The 19228-nt window shown below is 45.4% G+C and overlaps 1 protein-coding gene across 1 annotated transcript in view; it reads left to right on the top strand.

Annotated features, from left to right (window-relative positions):
* The window catches only part of syne2b (spectrin repeat containing, nuclear envelope 2b), a 167208-nt gene that overhangs the window by 137858 nt on the left and 10122 nt on the right, over positions 1–19228 (top strand). The window contains exons 107-117 of the mRNA XM_066679143.1: positions 814–969; positions 4354–4512; positions 5596–5762; positions 14055–14217; positions 15795–15982; positions 16135–16285; positions 17398–17580; positions 17920–18057; positions 18263–18457; positions 18613–18919; positions 19132–19197. Coding sequence (XP_066535240.1) covers positions 814–969; positions 4354–4512; positions 5596–5762; positions 14055–14217; positions 15795–15982; positions 16135–16285; positions 17398–17580; positions 17920–18057; positions 18263–18457; positions 18613–18919; positions 19132–19197 — 1873 coding nt within the window. The remainder of the gene's footprint in view (positions 1–813; positions 970–4353; positions 4513–5595; positions 5763–14054; positions 14218–15794; positions 15983–16134; positions 16286–17397; positions 17581–17919; positions 18058–18262; positions 18458–18612; positions 18920–19131; positions 19198–19228) is intronic.

The following is a 19228-nucleotide window of genomic DNA, read 5'->3' as shown; positions in this document are numbered from 1 at the left end:
CACAAAGTGTAGTTTAAAGGAGGATACTTGTGCTAGCAAAGCTAGCTGCTACTGAACTAAAACTTAGCATGTTAGCATGACATGAAGTGAAATGCTAATGCAGTAAGATAAACATTAATGTTTTTAGTTGCCTAAATGCGCTGGCCCCTAAGGAAACAATTCACTGGTGCTTTCTACATTGTTACGACACTAAAATGTAATTCCTTATGTGTGAAGGTTATATTTCTACTGGGGTGCATGCTACCCTGGACCTTTACCCATTTTTATTACGTTAAACTTGTAGATTCAGGGATAAGTCCAGAACCAGACGCTGAACATGTCTTGGCTGATTACATTTTTTTTAACGAGGGGGTGGTGTAAATGAGATTTTCTGGAAAACAATTCATTTAATTAATGTGTGAGAAAAAAAACAAAAGGACCTGAAAAGGTGCAAAAACACTGGGAGCCTTCATCCTCTCTGGGCCATTACAGACTTACTCATTCCTCCTCCCCCTCCCCCAAAGTGCCCTGAGAATTTAATCCTGTCGGGACGGATAGGAGGCGGGTGTGAGAGGGAGGGAGGGAGGGAGGGAGGGAGGGCTGGCAAATGGGTGAGAGAGATTATGTGTGAATACTTGAGCAAGAGAGAGAGAGAGAGAGGGGTGGCGGAAGAGAGGGACAGAGGGCCTGTAAATGAGTAAGAGTGACTGATATTTGGGTGAGAGAAAGAGAGAGAGAGAGAGGTGGAGGCGGAGGCTGGACGTTGGGTCAGTGTGTTTTAAAAGGACGCTTTTAAGTGCTGGTCAGTAACAGAAGCTGTGTGATGTTATGCAGGACGTTCAGGACTCTTTGGACGATTGGGCAGTGAGTCTGTCCGAGCTGAGCACTATGAAGACAGACCTCTCTCAGTACATCATCACTGAGGACATCCTTCTGCTGCAGGAGCAGGTCCACCACCTCCATGGCCAGTGGGAAGATCTCTGCCACAAAGTAAGTTACACTTTGAAAACAGGAGAAATGCATGGACATTGGGACCGGCTGAAACACTGTGAGAAGTTGTTAGTGAATGATGTTCATGTTTAAAACAGGAGACTGTGAAAGCGCTGTAAATATATTAGGATTGCGATCTCTGGATCACCATTTCATTCAATACAATCCAGAACAAAATGATTCCGTGTGTCTTGAAATTTTGAAACTGAACATGCTTCAGTTTGATGGCTTTAGAAAATGATTCAGTGTGTCGGGAACTCTCTGATTCTACTACAGTTCAGATTTCAGAAAGATTCAGTGTTTAATTAAGTGTAACAACAATTTGATTCAATTCAGTTCTTTAGAAAATGATTCAATAAATGATTAAATCTTAGAATCAACTACAACTCAGTTCAGTTCATTTATTTCTTAAATGATTTGATGCATTTGAACATAATCAATTAGAATATTTTTAAAAAGGGTTGTATATTAAGTTGAATATTAAGTGGTTTTACCTTTCTGCTACTTACACACCACATGACCAGACTCACCAAAGCTTTTAAACATGTGTTAAACATAATTTTTTGTTTTATTAAAGATATATTTCATGGAGATTTATTAGAGTTGATTGAGTGTTCTTTTACCTTCAAAGTTTACAGATGAGGAAAAGCCTGGAAAACTAAATGGTTAAAAATTAAACCTGTAACTGGCGAAACACAGTCTCGTTAGATTCAGTAGTGAGTCAGTTCAAAAACAAACAGCATGAGTGCAGGAATTCAAACTATTTCTTAGAACAAGCGACAAACAACAGTCGATTTCTATTGCGGAGGTGCCTATGCAAGGCCTAGGTATGTTATTTAAGAACAAATTTAGGTTAATAACAAATCACTCCAGCATATGTAGCATGATCTTTGTAGTTTGTGGTGTATCGAGACTTGAGTTTTTTTTCACGTAACATTTGCCCTTATCCAGGGTGACGTTTAGTTATGATTTTATCATGTTGTGATGTTAGGAGTCTTGACTAGGGACTTTAATGTGATTTTCCCAGTGCCTGAACTTTTGTGTGAGACCACCCACAGCTTTCATAGTGACTATATCGGCTACTTCAATTTTCTCGTAAATCCACGATAGGGCAAAAAGAGTAATAACATTTCATTTGTTTTAATTTCCTGTCGTTGATTATGTTGTGTTTGGGTGAAGACATGGAACATGGCAGGTCATGTTTTGGGGTTGGGTCTTCTGTGAGAGTGGGGACAGAGGGGTTCGTTAGCATTGGAATGGAGGGACAGATGGCAGAGTGAGAAAGAGTGGACAACGGAGAAAAGAAAGAAGAGGGGAGTGAATAGGAGCAGAAGTTCGGGGCCCTTTGTTTTGTTTTGGAAATCACTCCCTGTTGCTGTTGCACTGTGAAGTGTGTGCGGGTGTTTGCTTGTGGTGTTTTGGGGGCTGGGGCGGTTGCTAGGCAACAATAAATGTAGAACTCTACTGCTGTTGCATATTGTCGCTGTCTGATGAAAAACATGTATATCCATTTTAGTTTACTACCCCTGCGTCCGAAATCGCTACCTATTCACTATTCCCTATATTATTCACTACTATAGTGAACTGAATTCAGGAGGGTAGTGAATGATTTCGAACACTACCTCATGTGGGTGTTTACCAAACAATGCCGTGGATTATGGGTAGTCTGATGTCTGTTAGTGTACATGGGTTGTACACTACTTTTTGCTGTGCATTGTGGGATTGTTTGAGTGCACTGAAAATTGTCCACTATGTTTTCTGACACTACTAACAGTTTCGGACACAGAGAAAATTATTTGAACAATCATTTTACATTGAATTTCACTGAAAGTTATGTAGTTTATCCTTCTTCTGGAAAGTTACTATTTTTGTGGATACATAATTTTCATTGTACAGCAGCGTTATGTCCATTCATTGTCTGATTACCTCCAATAGTTTCCTACAGTACTCCAGCCACTGCTGGGTTTCTTGTTTAAAGTTGTGTTGAATTATGGTGTTTCCACTTAGTTTGTGTTTGTATTTGTGAATATTCATTCTGCACCAGTGCTCGACAATCTCTGTGTGTGCTGTGGAGTGGTGGGGTAACCTGACTTTGTCAAGTGCTATTTTCCAACATCATTTTTTACTTAAAGGCACTGACCTTTACATTTTGTTTCGTTACATAGTATAGTTACCGATAGGTATTTACAAACACATATGGAATATATTATTATAAAATAACTACACATTTGGTACATATTACTGTTGTTATATAAAGGAAATTATGTATGTATTAAAATATATAGGCCATTTTATTCATTCATTCATTCATTATCTGTAACCCTTATCCAATTCAGGGTCGCGGTGGGTCCAGAGCCTACCTGGAATCATTGGGCGCAAGGCGGGGAATACACCATGGAGGGGGCGCCAGTCCTTCACAGGGCAACACAGACACACACACATTCACTCACACACTCACTTCTACAGAAACTTTTGAGTCGCCAATCCACCTACTAACGTGTGTTTTTGGACTGTGGTGGGAAACCGGAGCACCCGGAGGAAACCCACGCAGACACAGAGAGAACACACCACACTCCTCACAGACAGTCACCCGGAGGAAACCCACGCAGACACAGAGAGAACACACCACACTCCTCACAGACAGTCACCCGGAGGAAACCCACGCAGACACAGAGAGAACACACCACACTCCTCACAGACAGTCACCCGGAGGAAACCCACACAGACACAGGGAGAACACACCACACTCCTCACAGACAGTCACCCGGAGGAAACCCACGCAGACACAGGGCAACACACCACACTCCTCACAGACAGTCACCCGGAGGAAACCCACGCAGGCACAGAGAGAACACACCAACTCCTCTGGGCCATTTTAATTAATTATAAAATATTTATAATAAATATTGTTCATAATATGAATCTTCGCTGTCCAAACAAAAGCATGTATTTCCAAAATAGTAACTTTATAGGAGAAGGAAAAAAGTCTTAAATTTCATTGGATGTTAAAGTAATTTTGGAGCATTTCTATTGGTCCATTTATAACGAATTATTCACATGATGTGAGGGATAGCTGCTGGGATCAAATGTTGTATTTAACTAAAAAATCAGCAGAAATACTGGAACATTTCCAGGAAATCAGTTCAGCAGTAAATAGAAGTTTTGTATTTTTGTTTTTATTGTTTTTCATGTTTTTGCAGAATGTGAAAAGGTTAACTGCTGTTTACAATGTGTTCCAGTATCAAACCGAAAAAACCAATGCTAATGCTTTAATATCAACAACATGAATTTGGAGCTAGAAAAACAAGAAATAAAATAATGAATATAACACACCTATGTGTTGTTTGACAGCCTCACATCCTGTGTTTGTTTACTTGTGTGTAGGTGTCCCTGCGTAAACAGGAGATTGCTGACCGTCTAAACGCATGGGTCATCTTTAATGAGAAGAACCGGGAGCTGTGTGAATGGCTCACTCACATGGAGAACAAGGTGTCTCACAGCTCAGAGCTCAGCATCGAGGAGATGGTGGAGAAGCTGAAAAAGGTAAGAGACCCTCCAGCTCCACCCATGGGCCTATGTAAGGGGCTCTAATCGGGACTCAGACTTGGACATATGGGCCTTTAGCTTGGAGGCCTGTAAACAGCCCTCTGTCATTAGACTGCTACTTTTAGCTTATTGATCCATTCATTACTTTAATCTACTACTAGACTCTGCACGAGCATTCAAAAGTTTGGGATCATTATTTATATTAAAAATAGGAATTAAATCTAGAATAATTTGGAATGTGGGCGGCACGGTGGTGCAGCAGGTAGGTGTCGCAGTCACACAGCTCCAGGGGCCTGGAGGTTGTGGGTTCGATTCCCGCTCCGGGCGACTGTCTGTGAGGAGTTGGTGTGTTCCATTCACCATTCGCGAGTTCTAAAGCCAGACGTCCGTGCTCTAGCTAATTCACGTTTCTGTTTCACAAGTAAACAACAACAGGAAGACAACATGCTGAGTCATAACAAACAGCGCAGAGGGCAAAGGGACACTGACAACTACCTTCACTGGACCTGAGTTTAAACAGGAAGTGCAAAGAGAAGCTACAATAAGAACGTTAAAGAGGAGCTCGCAGCTTTGCATTAATGAGGTTAATCAACTTTAGCAAAAACCAAGGAAACTGCTAAGTGTCTCAGACAGTCTGGCTTTGCAAGCCGCTTGATTATGGTGCTTTTGAGAAAGCTGACCATCTGAAGCCCCAAATGAGAAGTTGGCAGCGGAGGCTAATTAGAGTCACAGAGAGTGAACAGTCATAGGACTTTGGGGGATCTGTCTTCAATTTTTAAACATCTCCAGGGCATTCACTGGATCTGGGGTGGTTAACCTTTTCACCTCTGAACCCTGTTCATCTCTTTAACACTAGAATACGCAAAAGCCTTCAAAAATTAAAGGTCTTTTTAATTGACAACTTTAAACCAAACATTGAGAATGCACTCAGTCAGGATACAGACCTCGCCTCGGGATACTGTTTGAGAGTCTTCTGGGTGTTACAGTTTCCTCACATTGCCCTTGGGTATTGGTCTTGGGACCATCAGAAGGTCCATCTATGATCACAAATGTATTCCATGATTTCTCCTGTCTCTGTAGGACTGTATGGAGGAGATTAACCTGTTCAGTGAGAATAAGACTCATCTGAAACAGCTTGGAGAGCAGCTCATCAGCGCCAGCAACAAAACTAAAGAAACTGAGGTCAATGAGAAGATCAAGGATATCAGTGACCGCTGGCAGCACCTGTTTGACCACATTGAGGCCAGGTAAGACCACAGGAGGTCACTGCTCAGTAAAGTTGTGGCCTGTGCAATATTATGGCATCTTTATGGAACCTTGCAGTGAAGTTAACAGAATGTTAACTCAGTAAACATGTCATTTGTGATAAAGCCTAACCTGTAGCTGCTTTATAGAGAAATCCCAGACAGAAAGAGTGTAGCAGGGCTTTAGGAAAATCTGAAATGGCCTTTCCAAGGCTTAGCTGTTATACTCTGAAGATTATGACTGTATGATAGTCATATAGGGGCAGCACGGTAGTGCAGCAGGGAGTGTCGCAGTCACACAGCTCCAGGGACCTGGAGGTTGTGGGTTCGAGTCCCGCTCCGGGTGACTCGGGAGTGTGGTGTGTTCTCCCTGTGTCTGCGTGGGTTTCCTCCGGGTGACTGTCTGTGAGGAGTGTGGTGTGTTCTCCCTGTGTCCGCGTGGGTTTCCTCCGGGTGACTGTCTGTGAGGAGTGTGGTGTGTTCTCTCTGTGTCTGCGTGGGTTTCCTCCGGGTGACTGTCTGTGAGGAGTGTGGTGTGTTCTCTCTGTGTCTGTGTGGGTTTCCTCCATGTGACTGTCTGTGAGGAGTGTGGTGTGTTCTCTCTGTGTCTGTGTGGGTTTCCTCCATGTGACTGTCTGTGAGGAGTGTGGTGTGTTCTACCCGTGTCCGCGTGGGTTTCCTCCGGGTGACTGTCTGTGAGGAGTGTGGTGTGTTCTCTCTGTGTCTGCGTGGGTTTCCTCCGGGTGACTGTCTGTGAGGAGTGTGGTGTGTTCTCTCTGTGTCTGCGTGGGTTTCCTCCGGGTGACTGTCTGTGAGGAGTGTGGTGTGTTCTCTCTGTGTCTGTGTGGGTTTCCTCCATGTGACTGTCTGTGAGGAGTGTGGTGTGTTCTCTCTGTGTCTGTGTGGGTTTCCTCCATGTGACTGTCTGTGAGGAGTGTGGTGTGTTCTACCCGTGTCCGCGTGGGTTTCCTCTGGGTGACTGTCTGTGAGGAGTGTGGTGTGTTCTCCCCGTGTCCGCGTGGGTTTCCTCCGGGTGCTCTGGTTTCCTCCCACAGTCCAAAAACACATTTGTAGATGGATCGGCTGTGCAAACTTGTCATCAGATATGTGACTGAGTGTGTGATGTATGGGTATGTTCCTGCCCAAAGATTGTGGATAGGCTCCAGTTCCACTGTGTGTGGTTCTAAAAGTTGTGTTCCTTAAAGGTTCATTACATTCTCTTCTCCAGAAGAAGAGGTGAATATTTGTAAACCTTCAATAGAACAGTGTAAATATTAGACCATAATATAAGGTACAACTGTTCTCTAAATAAAAGCACAGAATATAGCCACGGTGACAGTTTTCAGACAGTGTAAGGTGGCCCTACCTCTCCCCACCACTCAGCACAACGCAAACCAAAAATTCTTCCGCCGCGCACACCAAACACGAAGTTCGCGTTAGGACATTTACGATGCAAAACGACTTAAGTCAAAACAAGGCTTTATACAGTAAATGGGAGATGTGTCGTAACCACGAAACATCGTAACTCGGGACTGACGTAACCCTACCCAGTAAACAAGGATCGTCCCTGGACGTTCAAAATAGGTCTAAAAGTAATCTGTCCGTCAAGGACATATTTTAAACGTCAATGGACGTCCAAAATCCATCTTAATAAGTTAGTTAAGTGGTGACCCATCGATAACGTCAGTGGACGTCCAAAATGCGTTTTATACAAGTAATTTATTTCGGGACCAATTAATAACGTCAATGGACGTCCAAAATACGTTTAATAGTCGTCTTTTCAATGTCTGTGTTTGGACGTCTTTTCAACTTTCACTTTCAACCTTAAGAGAACGTTGATTAGACGTCAGTCATTACGTTATTTCAACGTTGAACCAACGGCTAAATGTTTACTGGGTAGGACCTCCAGTATTTGATTTGAAAACCAGCTCATGGTTTGAATTAACAGTGAAAAAATCTAAGGAGGTTCATTGGTGTTCAATTTTAAATATGAATACATTATGAAACACCCAAGTTCAGCATGTAAAGGTCGCTAACATGGAGTCTGACATTTGGTTGTCACTGATATTTTGAAAACAACAGGTAATGGAAGAGAAAGAGTGAGATAACGACGTCTGTTTTAAAGCCAGTGTTAAAGGATAAAGGCTGCAGAGCTGTTGCACTGGGCAGGATGAGTTGTTGGGGAGACGGACGGTGTATGAGTGGACAGATGGTGGCCGTGAATTTCAGTCACATGTTGCCAGAAGTTAGTTGTTGTTCTTTGAATGTCTGTTTCCTCACGTGCCTTAGGCCCTAACTTTACCTGCATCTGTTCCTCTGTCTCTATCTGTTACTCTGTTATTATCTCACAGACTGGTTCCTCTGGTGTCTCTGTCCTTCCTGTTCTATAAGCCCCACCCCACCCCACCACCATGTTCTGTATCTGCATCACAAAGCTAAAAGGCCTCTGCCACATATCCCCAGCAGCTTCTCACTGTTCTCTTGGGACAGTCTAGAATTTGGACCAGTTTCATTTGATGTTTTTCCATAATGTAGATTGCAGTTGGTGCCTTATGAATGATGATCTATTCCTAGATGAATTGTACAGCGATATATAAGGTCTTATGTCTTCAGCTTGGCTCCAGGACCGTGCTCTTTAAAGGCTGATAGAAAGCTAATAAGGGCTTTGCGTGTGCAACAAGGAGCTGAAAGTGGCTTTGTGGATCAATGGGTGAGACAGGACTTATGCAAATGAAGTCTGTCCATATATAGCACTGTGAAAATAAGTTTGGTTAAAATCTAACCTTAGGATCAATATAAATCAGCAGAAATACATTCTGATTGGGTTCCTGCTCTCCATTCACTGCCAGATATTAAATAAAAAATAAATACAATATTTTAACTTTTTTTCATTTTAACCACAGAGCATCTGTTTAAAAGGGAGCTGGTGTTGACAGATGTTCTGTAGTTTAACTGATGACTATATTCAATTAGTGCACAAGAGGGACCAAGATACATTGCATTATGGGATATTTCCTCAGGCCCGGCAGGTCTGGATTTGTCCCTGCATTGCTTTACATGCTTGTTTATGGAGGGTCAGTCAGCAGATGGGTGGTGTGTGTGTGTGTGTGTGTGTGTGTGTGTGTGTGCAGCCAATTCTACAAGGGAGATTAGATGAGTTGACTCAGACCTGTCGTCCGCTTTTGTTGCTTAAAAATACTGAGCTTGCTGGGTCACTATTTTGGCATTCACGCACACACACACACACACTCCCCACACACTGGGCAGCTGCCGTCTGATGACTCAGACCTTTGTGTCCACTCGCCGTCCTTTAAGTCCCCGTCTACAGCATTGTGTCTCTCAGCCAATCAACTCCAGCCTCTTACTCCTCTGCCACTCTCCTATTGGGCGAGAGGTTGACAGGCATTGTGTGATGATGAGCGTGTCGCTCACTTGGAGGGAGGCAGATGTTATGTTAAGATTGCCTGTCACTCACACACTCACCCCACATACACACGTTTACAAACACGCACGTTTGTTTTCATGCATTGTGGGGCCATTAAATAGACTTCCATTAATGTTGCGCTACTGGCCCAAACCTAACCCTAGTCTTTACCGTAGAACTATAATCCTAAGCCTTACTCAAACAGATCTGGGTCCCCACATCATGAATTTTTCTTGTTATACACACACACACACACACCCAACACTTTCTTTGCTTGACATTTGCTTCTTTAATATTGCTCTGGAGCTACTATGCTAGCTACTACACTAGCTTCACTAGCTAGCTACACTAGCTTCAGTTAGCTACCCTTCTGAAGTGAAGGGTAGGAATACAGTGATTTTCCACCTGTGGCTTGGTAACAGCTCCTACACTTTTAGAAAGGCTTTACCATACATTGGAACATTTCTGTGAGGATTTGATGGCATTAAGTTGCCTGATTAGTTCCGTATTGGATGGAGCTCCATCATTTCAGAGAACACTAAAGCCCCTTATACATATGAGCTCCAGAGAAACCTCAGAGAATTGGGTCTGGAGATGTCCCGGAGTGATCCTTTCATACATGCAGTGCACAGACGGAGGTTTTCTGTTACCTGGAGTTTCTACAAGGGCAGTAGCCTGGGAGTAATGTCCAGGATAAATACTGTGGTAGTTTGTGTTCACAGAGCACCTCTTAGTAAACTCTGGGTTGTTGTTCATGTGTGAAACAGGCTTAATCATTTTCTACTGCAGGGGACATCTACACGTCTAGCTGACTCTGCACTGGGCGTGGTGACGGCAGCCTTAACTGCGGCTGATGCACAGTGTTTCATTTCATTTTGTGTGCATGTGTGTGTGTGTGTGTGTGTACAGATGTTTGTAAGCAGAGTTCCTCCAGAACGGAGATAAGAGGATTTGGGAATGAAACCACTGTGCATTGTGTTTAATCCTCCGTGCCAAACTGAGCTGAATAGAGATGAGGGTCTGATCTGATGTGAATGCAGAGCTTGGAATAGGCTTAATGTGGAACAGAATTCAGCTTCTCTCAGTTCTTAAGTGTCCTTTAATTGTTTCTGCCACACGTCTCACACACACACACACACACACACACCCTTGGCAGAGTTTAACCCACCATTTCCCACTACAGGTTACAGCTCAGTTTCTTTAAATCTTATCATTTCTCCACACAAGTCTGCAGTGCTCTTTTAATTGTATATTTACTACATTTTATTTTATTAACAACATAAAAACGTAATTATTTAGCATTTCTGTACAGACAGTCACCCGGAGGAAACCCACACAGACACAGGGAGAACACACCACACTCCTCACAGACAGTCACCCGGAGGAAACCCACGCAGACACAGGGAAAACACACCACACTCCTCACAGACAGTCACCTGGAGGAAACCCACACAGACACAGGGAGAACACACCACACTCCTCACAGACAGTCACCCGGAGCGGGCATCAAACCCACAACCTCCAGGCCCCTGGAGCTGTGTGACTGTGACACTAACCTGCTGCACCACCATGCTGCACTGTAGTAAACTTGTTTATTTGATTTGGTTAGCTATGGAAGTGTTCAGGAGTTAAAGATAAATGTACAGACATTACGTCATTTGGCAGAACTTTTTAATTCAGAAATATTTAAGAGTGTTAATTTTGTTACAGGAGTAGGCGAACACTAGGAGTCTTGCCCAAGGCCATTTGTATTGTGTGGTGTTGTTGCCTGAGCAGGGCAGTGCTCTGATCCAGTTTCCACCGTCTTGAAACCTCACGTTTTATCCATTTTATTCTAAAAACATAAATAGTAAATAAACTGTCTCAGCACTGAGCAACTGCAGGCTTCATTCAGGTTCTTTTCTTCTGTGAATATGACTGATAGTCTTTGCTGTGAGTTGTTAATGGACGTTTTGTTGGTTTGGGTCAGTGCTAGTGCTGCCTGACAGGGTTGCGACCGTCCTGCTGTTGCCATGGATATACCATATGTCAGGTGTTTCTCTGAAGTGTTTAGTCTGATCAGGTGAGGTCTAGGTTTAATTCAATTTAGCTTGTTGCGTGTAAGTTTAGAGTGACCTCCATAGGACCATCCAGCTGGAAAGACCATGTGCCAGTCTAAACACTTCAAACATAAACACACACACACACACACACACAAACTTACTATTGTATAGTTTTACTGTGAATACATAATATATAAAATCCACATCATCCATAGGAAGGTAGAGAGAGGTGTAAGTAGAACATTGATAGGGAGAGGCGGGTAAAGACAGTGAAAGAGAGAGAGAACGATAGGTAAATATACTGAATGATGGAGAGAGAAAGATAGGTAAATAGAGAGAGTGCGAGAGAGTGCGAGAGAGTGTGAGAGAGTGTGAGAGAGCGAGAGAGAGAGAGAGTGTGAGTGAGTAGGGGGCAGTAGAGGAAAGGACAGCATGCTTGCAGAATGTGTGCATTAGCCCATTAGCCCAGACTCAGTCGAGATGCTCACACTAACAAGAGAGAACCACGGAGTAGCCACAACCCCGGTCTGTGAGTGAGTACCACCTGCTACCCTTCACAATGGACACAATACGCACAGTCGCCAAGGGCCAGAGAGAATGGGCTGGACAAGGGGGATGGGCAGTGCTTTTGTCTGGGCATCAGGCTCAGTGGAGTGGTTACTGCTAGCCAGCTGTCTGTGGGTTATAGAGCAGGGAGGCTAATGCTGGGCTAGCACGCAGCTGTGGATAGATTATAAAGCGTTTGTGCAAAATGCATGAGGCACGTGCTGCAGATTTGCATTGGGAAGCCTTGAAATGAATGCAAGGTCAGATGGATGCAACTGCAGTTTCTGCAGGGTTGGTTATAGTGCAGTTACAAATTTGTGCATCAGGTGCATATGTTCCCATGGGTCAACAGAGCTCATTTAACTGTGTGATTGCATTGGTGATCCGATAGATGAAGGCATGCATGCTATAATGGCTGTGTATTTGCTTTACAGAATGCACTGAGAATGGAATAATTGCATGTGATGTGCAGAATACAATTCCATGTCTTTGCATGCATGGTGTACTACAGCTGGCATTTCCAGTCTCATTCTAGTGCACGTCCGCATTATTTTAATGTTTTTTTTTGGGTATTTTATTTATTTATTTTTTGCTGGAGGACAAGCAAAACCCTGCAGTTGCCGCATGTGCAGAAGCGGCTTCCAACATGTCCTCACTTCCACGTCACACACACTGGTTTGTTTTGATTCCTCCTCCAGTGCAGTCACGTGAAGGAGTTGCACAGCACGCAGACGTCACTGGAACTGCGTCACGGACGAGTGTCCCTAGCGTTCGGAGAGGGAAGTGATTCGAATTGAATGAATGGGACTCATTAGAGTGGGAAAGAGTTATTGTAGAAGTAGGACGTGAATTAAGAAAACAATGGTGTTACTCACTGATGCTCAAAGCTGAAGTGAGAGAACGAGAGGGGGAGGGGTGGGGATTGATAAGGAGCATGAGGGATAGATGTGGAGAGAGAAAATAGAGAGAGAGAGAGAGAGAAGGAGGAGAGAGAGAGAGAAGTAGGGGAGAGAGAGGAGGAGAGAGGTAGCTAGAGTCATTAGGAGATTAATAAAGACAAGCTGAGAGATGGAGGCATGAGGGATAGATGTGGAGAGAGAAAATGAAAGAAAAACAGGTGGTGAGAGAGAGAGAGAGAAGAAGGAGAGAGAAGAGGGGTAGCTAGATGTGGAGAGATGGAGATAGAGGCATGAGGGATAGATGTGGAGAAAGAAAATGACAGGAAAACAGAGAGAGAGAAGGAAGAGAGAGAGAGAAGGAGGAGAGAGAGATGGAGATGGAGGCATGAGGGATAGATGTGGAGAGAGAAAATGACAGGAAAACAGAGGTAGAGAGAAAGGAGGAGGAGAGAGAGAGAGAGGAGGAGAGACAGAGAGAAGGAGGCATGAGGGATAGATGTGGAGAGAGAAAATGACAGGAAAACAGGTAGAGAGAGAGAGAGAGAGAAGGAGGAGGAGAGAGAGAGAGAGAGGAGGAGAGAGAGAGAGAAGGAGAGAGGTAGCTAGATGTGGAGAGATGGAGATAGAGGCATGAGGGATAGATGTGGAGAGAGAAAATGACAGAAAAACAGGTGGTGAGAGAGAGAGAGAGAGAGAAGGAGGAGAGAGAGTCTTTAGGAGATAAATAAAGACAAGCTGAGAGATGGAAGCAGATCCTGTAACTCCTGTAACCACTGGTTGCACAACAGACATTTTTTACAGTCAAGAAAATATAGGCAGGAAAAATACCAGAACATTCATTCATTCATTATCTGTAACCCTCGTCCAGCTCAGGGTCGCAGTGGGTCCAGAGCCTACCTGGAATCATTGGGCGCAAGGAGGGAACACACCCTGGAGGGGGCGCCAGTCAATACCAGAACAGATCAGGCTAAACACATTCCTCACTACAGCACGCTCCAATACAATCTTTGTGATTACAGGTTGAGAAGTGCAGAAGTGCTGGGTCTGTGTGGTTGTTTGCTCTGTGATTTCTGTGGCTGTTAAACAGAAATGTCCATTGCCCTGTGTTGGACTGGCGCTCTGTCCAGTGTGAGTTCCTCCCTTGTGCCTCTGCCTCTCAGGAACTCGTATTAAAGAAATTTCCACGGTAAACTCTGGAAGATGGGCTTTCTTATGTCATGGTGAAAGAGCTGCCTGTCAGCGTCTGGACTCTGTCTTATTGATTATGACCAAAGCTTAAAAGTTTGCTGATAATAAGTAAATGATTATTGATCTTGAAACTCACATTTCTAGGACATTTGAGAAAACCTAAACCACAGAGATGATTGTCTTTGATCTCTCTCAGGGTGAGGAAGCTGAAGGGGACACTGGTGATGGTGCAGCAGTTGGATAAGAACATGAGTAACCTGCGGACCTGGCTGTCACGGATCGAGGGGGAACTCTCCAAACCGGTGGTCTACAGCTCTTGCCATAGTGAAGAAATCCAGCGTAAACTGGCTGAACAACAGGTACACACCTCAAACCCAGCCAAAAGCATATACTCCAGAGAAGGAGTTCACATTGCTCATTAGCAGCTCACCACAGTGGTACAGTTTTACACACTCACCCACTGTTCTCAAACAGAGTTACTGGAAAATGTATTTGTTCATTCATTCATTATCTGTAACCCTTATCCAGTTCATGGTCGTGGTGGCTCCAGAGCCTACCTGGAATCATTGGGCACAAGGCGGGAATACACCCTGGAGGGGGCGCCAGTCCTTCACAGGGCAACACAGACACACACACACATTCACTCACACACTCACACCTATGGACACTTTTGAGTCGCCAATCCACCTACCAACATGTGTTTTTGGACTGTGGGAGGAAACCGGAGCACCCGGAGGAAACCCACGCAGACGCAGGGAGAACACACCACACTCCTCACAGACAGTCACCCGGAGGAAACCCACGCAGACACAGGGAGAACACACCACACTCCTCACAGACAGTCACCCGGAGGAAACCCACGCAGACACAGGGAGAACACACCACACTCCTCACAGACAGTCACCCGGAGGAAACCCACGCAGACACAGGGAGAACACACCACACTCCTCACAGACAGTCACCCGGAGGAAACCCACGCAGACACAGGGAGAACACACCACACTCCTCACAGACAGTCACCCGGAGGAAACCCACGCAGACACAGGGAGAACACACCACACTCCTCACAGACAGTCACCAGGAGGAAACCCACGCAGACACAGGGAGAACACACCACACTCCTCACAGACAGTCACCCGGAGGAAACCCACGCAGACACAGGGAGAACACACCACACTCCTCACAGACAGTCACACGGAGGAAACCCAGGCAGACACAGGGAGAACACACCACACTCCTCACAGACAGTCACCCGGAGGAAACCCAGGCAGACACAGGGAGAACACACCACACTCCTCACAGACAGTGACACGGAGGAAACCCACACAGACACAGCGAGAACACACCACACTCCTCACAGACAGTCACCCGGAGGAAACCCACACAGACACAGCGAGAACACACCACACTCCTCACAGACAGTCACCTGGAGGAAACCCACGCAGACACAGGGAGAACACACCACACTCCTCACAGACAGTCACCCGGAGGAAACCCACACAGACACAGCAAGAACACACCACACTCCTCACAGACAGTCACCCTGTTTATACACATATTTATTTGTGTTCATTAACTATATTTAAATGCGACATTCATGGTTTTAATTGAAGGACTGGCGCCCCCTCCAGGGTGTATTCCTGCCTTCCTCAAGGTGGAAATAGCTGAGCTGAGTTTGAAGAGCCAGCTAGCTGCTTTACTGAAAATGCTACACAACTAAACAACTCAGGTTTTCTGTGGTAATTCAAACAATGATAAAAAATTTACAATTTAAACCTCAGCTACAAACAAACAACAGTTGTTTTTCTCCTTAAACATTCCATTTCACCTTAAAATACACGGAGCTTCTGAACATAAACAGAGCAGAGAGAACAGCATTTCCCCACAGTCGTAGACATCATGATTTATTATGAACTGCTGAACTTACCGTCTCCAGGAGCTGCAGAGAGACATTGAGCAGCACACAGAGGGCGTGGCCTCAGTTCTGACGCTGTGTGATGTGTTACTACATGACGCTGATGCGTGTGGAAGTGATGTGGAGAACGACTCTATCCAGCAGACCACCCACAGCCTGGACCGCCGCTGGAGAAACATCTGCGCCATGTCCATGGAGAGGAGGATGAGGTGAGGTACCCCTCTCGAATCAAACCACCTCAGTATCTGAGCAGCAGCTGTGTTTTGGTCAGAAACTGACCAACGATGACGTGATCAGTGAGTGTCCACCTGCACCTATCAACCATACTAAACCCCCCCTTACTGTCTGCTGCCCCCTGTAGGATTGAGGAGACATGGCGTCTCTGGTGTAAGTTTCTGGAGGATTACTCTCGGTTCGAGGAATGGCTGACCGCAGCGGAGCAGACGGCTGCTAACCCGGCCAGCACTGACGTCCTCTACACCTGCGCCAAGGAGGAGCTCAAGAAGTTTGAGGTGAAATGGAGCTCCTGTGTAGATTCTGAAACTATGCCTTTGGTGTTAAAAAAATGACCATATGCCAATGCTGGTGTATTCCTTTAAAGGTGATACACCCAACATCCTGTGACTTCTTTCTCTGCTCAGGACGGCTTTACTCCACTATATTTTTACACAGAATTCAGCCGACTGCTGCTGTTATTTAATATTTAAAATATTGAGTATATCACCTTTAACCGTTTGAGCATAAATAAAGGGAGATGACTATTTTTTAAAAATATAATTGTTGTTGGTGGCACAGTGGAGCAGCAGGTAAGTGTCGCAGTCACACAGCTCCAGGGGCCTGGAGGTTCTGGGTTAGATTCCCGCTCTGGGTGACTTTCTGTGAGGAGTGTGGTGTGTTCTCCCTGTGTCTGCGTGGGTTTCCTCCAGGTGACTGTCTGTGAGGAGTGTGGTGTGTTCTCCCTGTGTCTGCGTGGGTTTCCGCCGAGTGACTGTCTGTGAGGAGTGTGGTGTGTTCTCCCTGTGTCTGCGTGGGATTCCTCCGGGTGACTGTCTGTGAGGAGTGTGGTGTGTTCTCCCTGTGTCTGCGTGGGTTTCCTCCGGGTGACTGTCTGTGAGGGGTGTGGTGTGTTCTCCCTGTGTCTGCGTGGGTTTCCTCCGGGTGACTGTCTGTGAGGGGTGTGGTGTGTTCTCCCTGTGTCTGCGTGGGTTTCCTCCGGGTGACTGTCTGTGAGGAGTGTGGTGTGTTCTCCCTGTGTCTGCGTGGGTTTCCTCCGGGTGACTGTCTGTGAGGGGTGTGGTGTGTTCTCCCTGTGTCTGCGTGGGTTTCCGCCGAGTGACTGTCTGTGAGGAGTGTGGTGTGTTCTCCCTGTGTCCGCGTGGGTTTCCTCCAGATGCTCCAGTTTCCTCCCACGGTCCAAAAACACATGTTGGTAGATCGACTGGCGACTCAAAAGTGTCTGTAGGTGTGTGTGTGTGTGTCTGTGTTGCCCTGTGAAGGATTGGCGCCCCCTCCAGGGTGTATTCTCACCCATTCCAGGTAGGCTCTGGACCCACCGCGACCCTGAACTGGATAAGGGTTACAGATAATGAATGAATAATTATTGTTGTCTTTGACCACTCTGCAGGCATTCCAGCGCCAAGTCCATGAGCGCCTGACCCAGCTGGAGCTGGTGAATAAACAGTACCGTCGTCTGGCCAGAGAGAACCGCACAGACACATCCAACAAGCTGAAGACCATGGTGAACGAGGGGAACCAGAGGTGGGACGCCTTACAGAGGAGAGTGGCTGCTGTTCTCCGCAGACTAAAGGTTAGAACGAGCAGTATGCGTTGTTTCTGTGGAGTGAATACAGCAAGTTAAAGCACACCGTTTTTAAATCTCAGGGCCTTAATAATACAGCCCTGAGTCCTTCCGCAGAGGCTTTAGTGTAAAACATGAGAGCTGCATGAAATCATAAGTTTTAATTAATTCATGTCCAACCCACTGGGAATTACAGGGTACTCTATATTTATTTATCTACCGCAGACTACACAAGGTGGAATGAAGCTTCTATACATCTAGTTCAGACATGAATAACAAAGACACACAGCTTAAATGTGAAAATGCTTCAGAGACCCTATGAATTAAAATCCACTGCTGTCCCTACAGTACTTCACATCTCAGAGGGAGGATTTTGAGGGGACGAGGGAGGCTATACTGGTGTGGCTGACTGAGATGGACCTGCAACTCACAAACGTCGAGCACTTCTCTGAGAGCGACATCAATGACAAAATGAGGCAGCTCAACGTGAGTAGAAACCTTTACGTCCCTGTATTTCAAGTAAAGATGTGATGAATGACATTCCGAATATTCTAGATAAGTGTTTCTTATTCAAAATGGAATTGTCAGCAATGTTCAGTTCAAACTTTCCAACCTAGCAGCAGTAGCTATGAGCTGTGTTTGTGTTTGAAGCCTGTGGTCAGTGTGTGAGACCAGTTGTTTGCCTCTGCAGGCGTTCCAGCAGGAGATCACGCTGAACACCAATAAGATTGATGCTCTGATTGTGTTTGGGGAGAATCTGATCCAGAAGAGCTCTCCTCTGGACGCGGTGCTGATCGAGGACGAGCTGGAGGAGCTACACTCCTACTGTCAGGAGGTGTTTGGGCGAGTGGCCAGATTTCACCATCGACTCATTAACAGACGACCGGTCAGTTCAGTTCACACACACACACACACACACACATACATTTTTATGCTAAGAATGTTAATGTAAAAATATTTTATTCCAGTCATTTGTTGAAATCTGACCCCGTTTTTTTTCAGTATATAAAGATTTAAATACTTTTGCCTGTTCTCTCTCAGGTCCTGGAGGATGACCGTGACTTCTCAGACAGAGATACAGATGTGGAGGATGCTTTGGAGCTGGGGGCCATGTGGTCACAGGAAGAGGATGAGGATATAATGGACGCTGGGATGTCCACTCCTGTCCAGCAGCATGTTCACCCCCTACTCTCTGCTCCTGCGCTCGAGCGGTCCGGACGCGAGACCCCAGTCAGCGTTGACTCAATCCCACTAGAGTGGGACCATACTGTGGACGTGGGTGGATCTTCATCACCTGAGGATGAGGAGGAGGAGGAGGAAGAGGCTACATACTACAGCGCTCTTTCAGGTGATGGTTAGAATAAACTGAAGAATAGAAAATGTGTACAGAGTTAATCTCTAGAAGACATCAGTGGAAAACAGATTATTAAATTAACAATAGGTTCTTGGTCTGCGTCTGAGGCCACCGTGTCTTGGTCCACTGCTAAGGCTTTGTTTAGACACAGTGAGAGACTAATGTGGACGTCCCCTCTTTCACTGACAGACACTCTTTTCTTGCAGATGTAGAGGTGACTGAAAGCTCTGAGGCGTTTAATAAACACACAGCTCAAGCTCTGTGTGCTGCTGGTAGGCTCTTGCCTGCTGCATGCCACACACT

This window comes from Hoplias malabaricus, chromosome 8 (genome assembly GCF_029633855.1).
Source record: "Hoplias malabaricus isolate fHopMal1 chromosome 8, fHopMal1.hap1, whole genome shotgun sequence".
NCBI lineage: Eukaryota > Metazoa > Chordata > Actinopteri > Characiformes > Erythrinidae > Hoplias > Hoplias malabaricus.
This window is presented reverse-complemented; position numbering and strand designations above follow the sequence as displayed.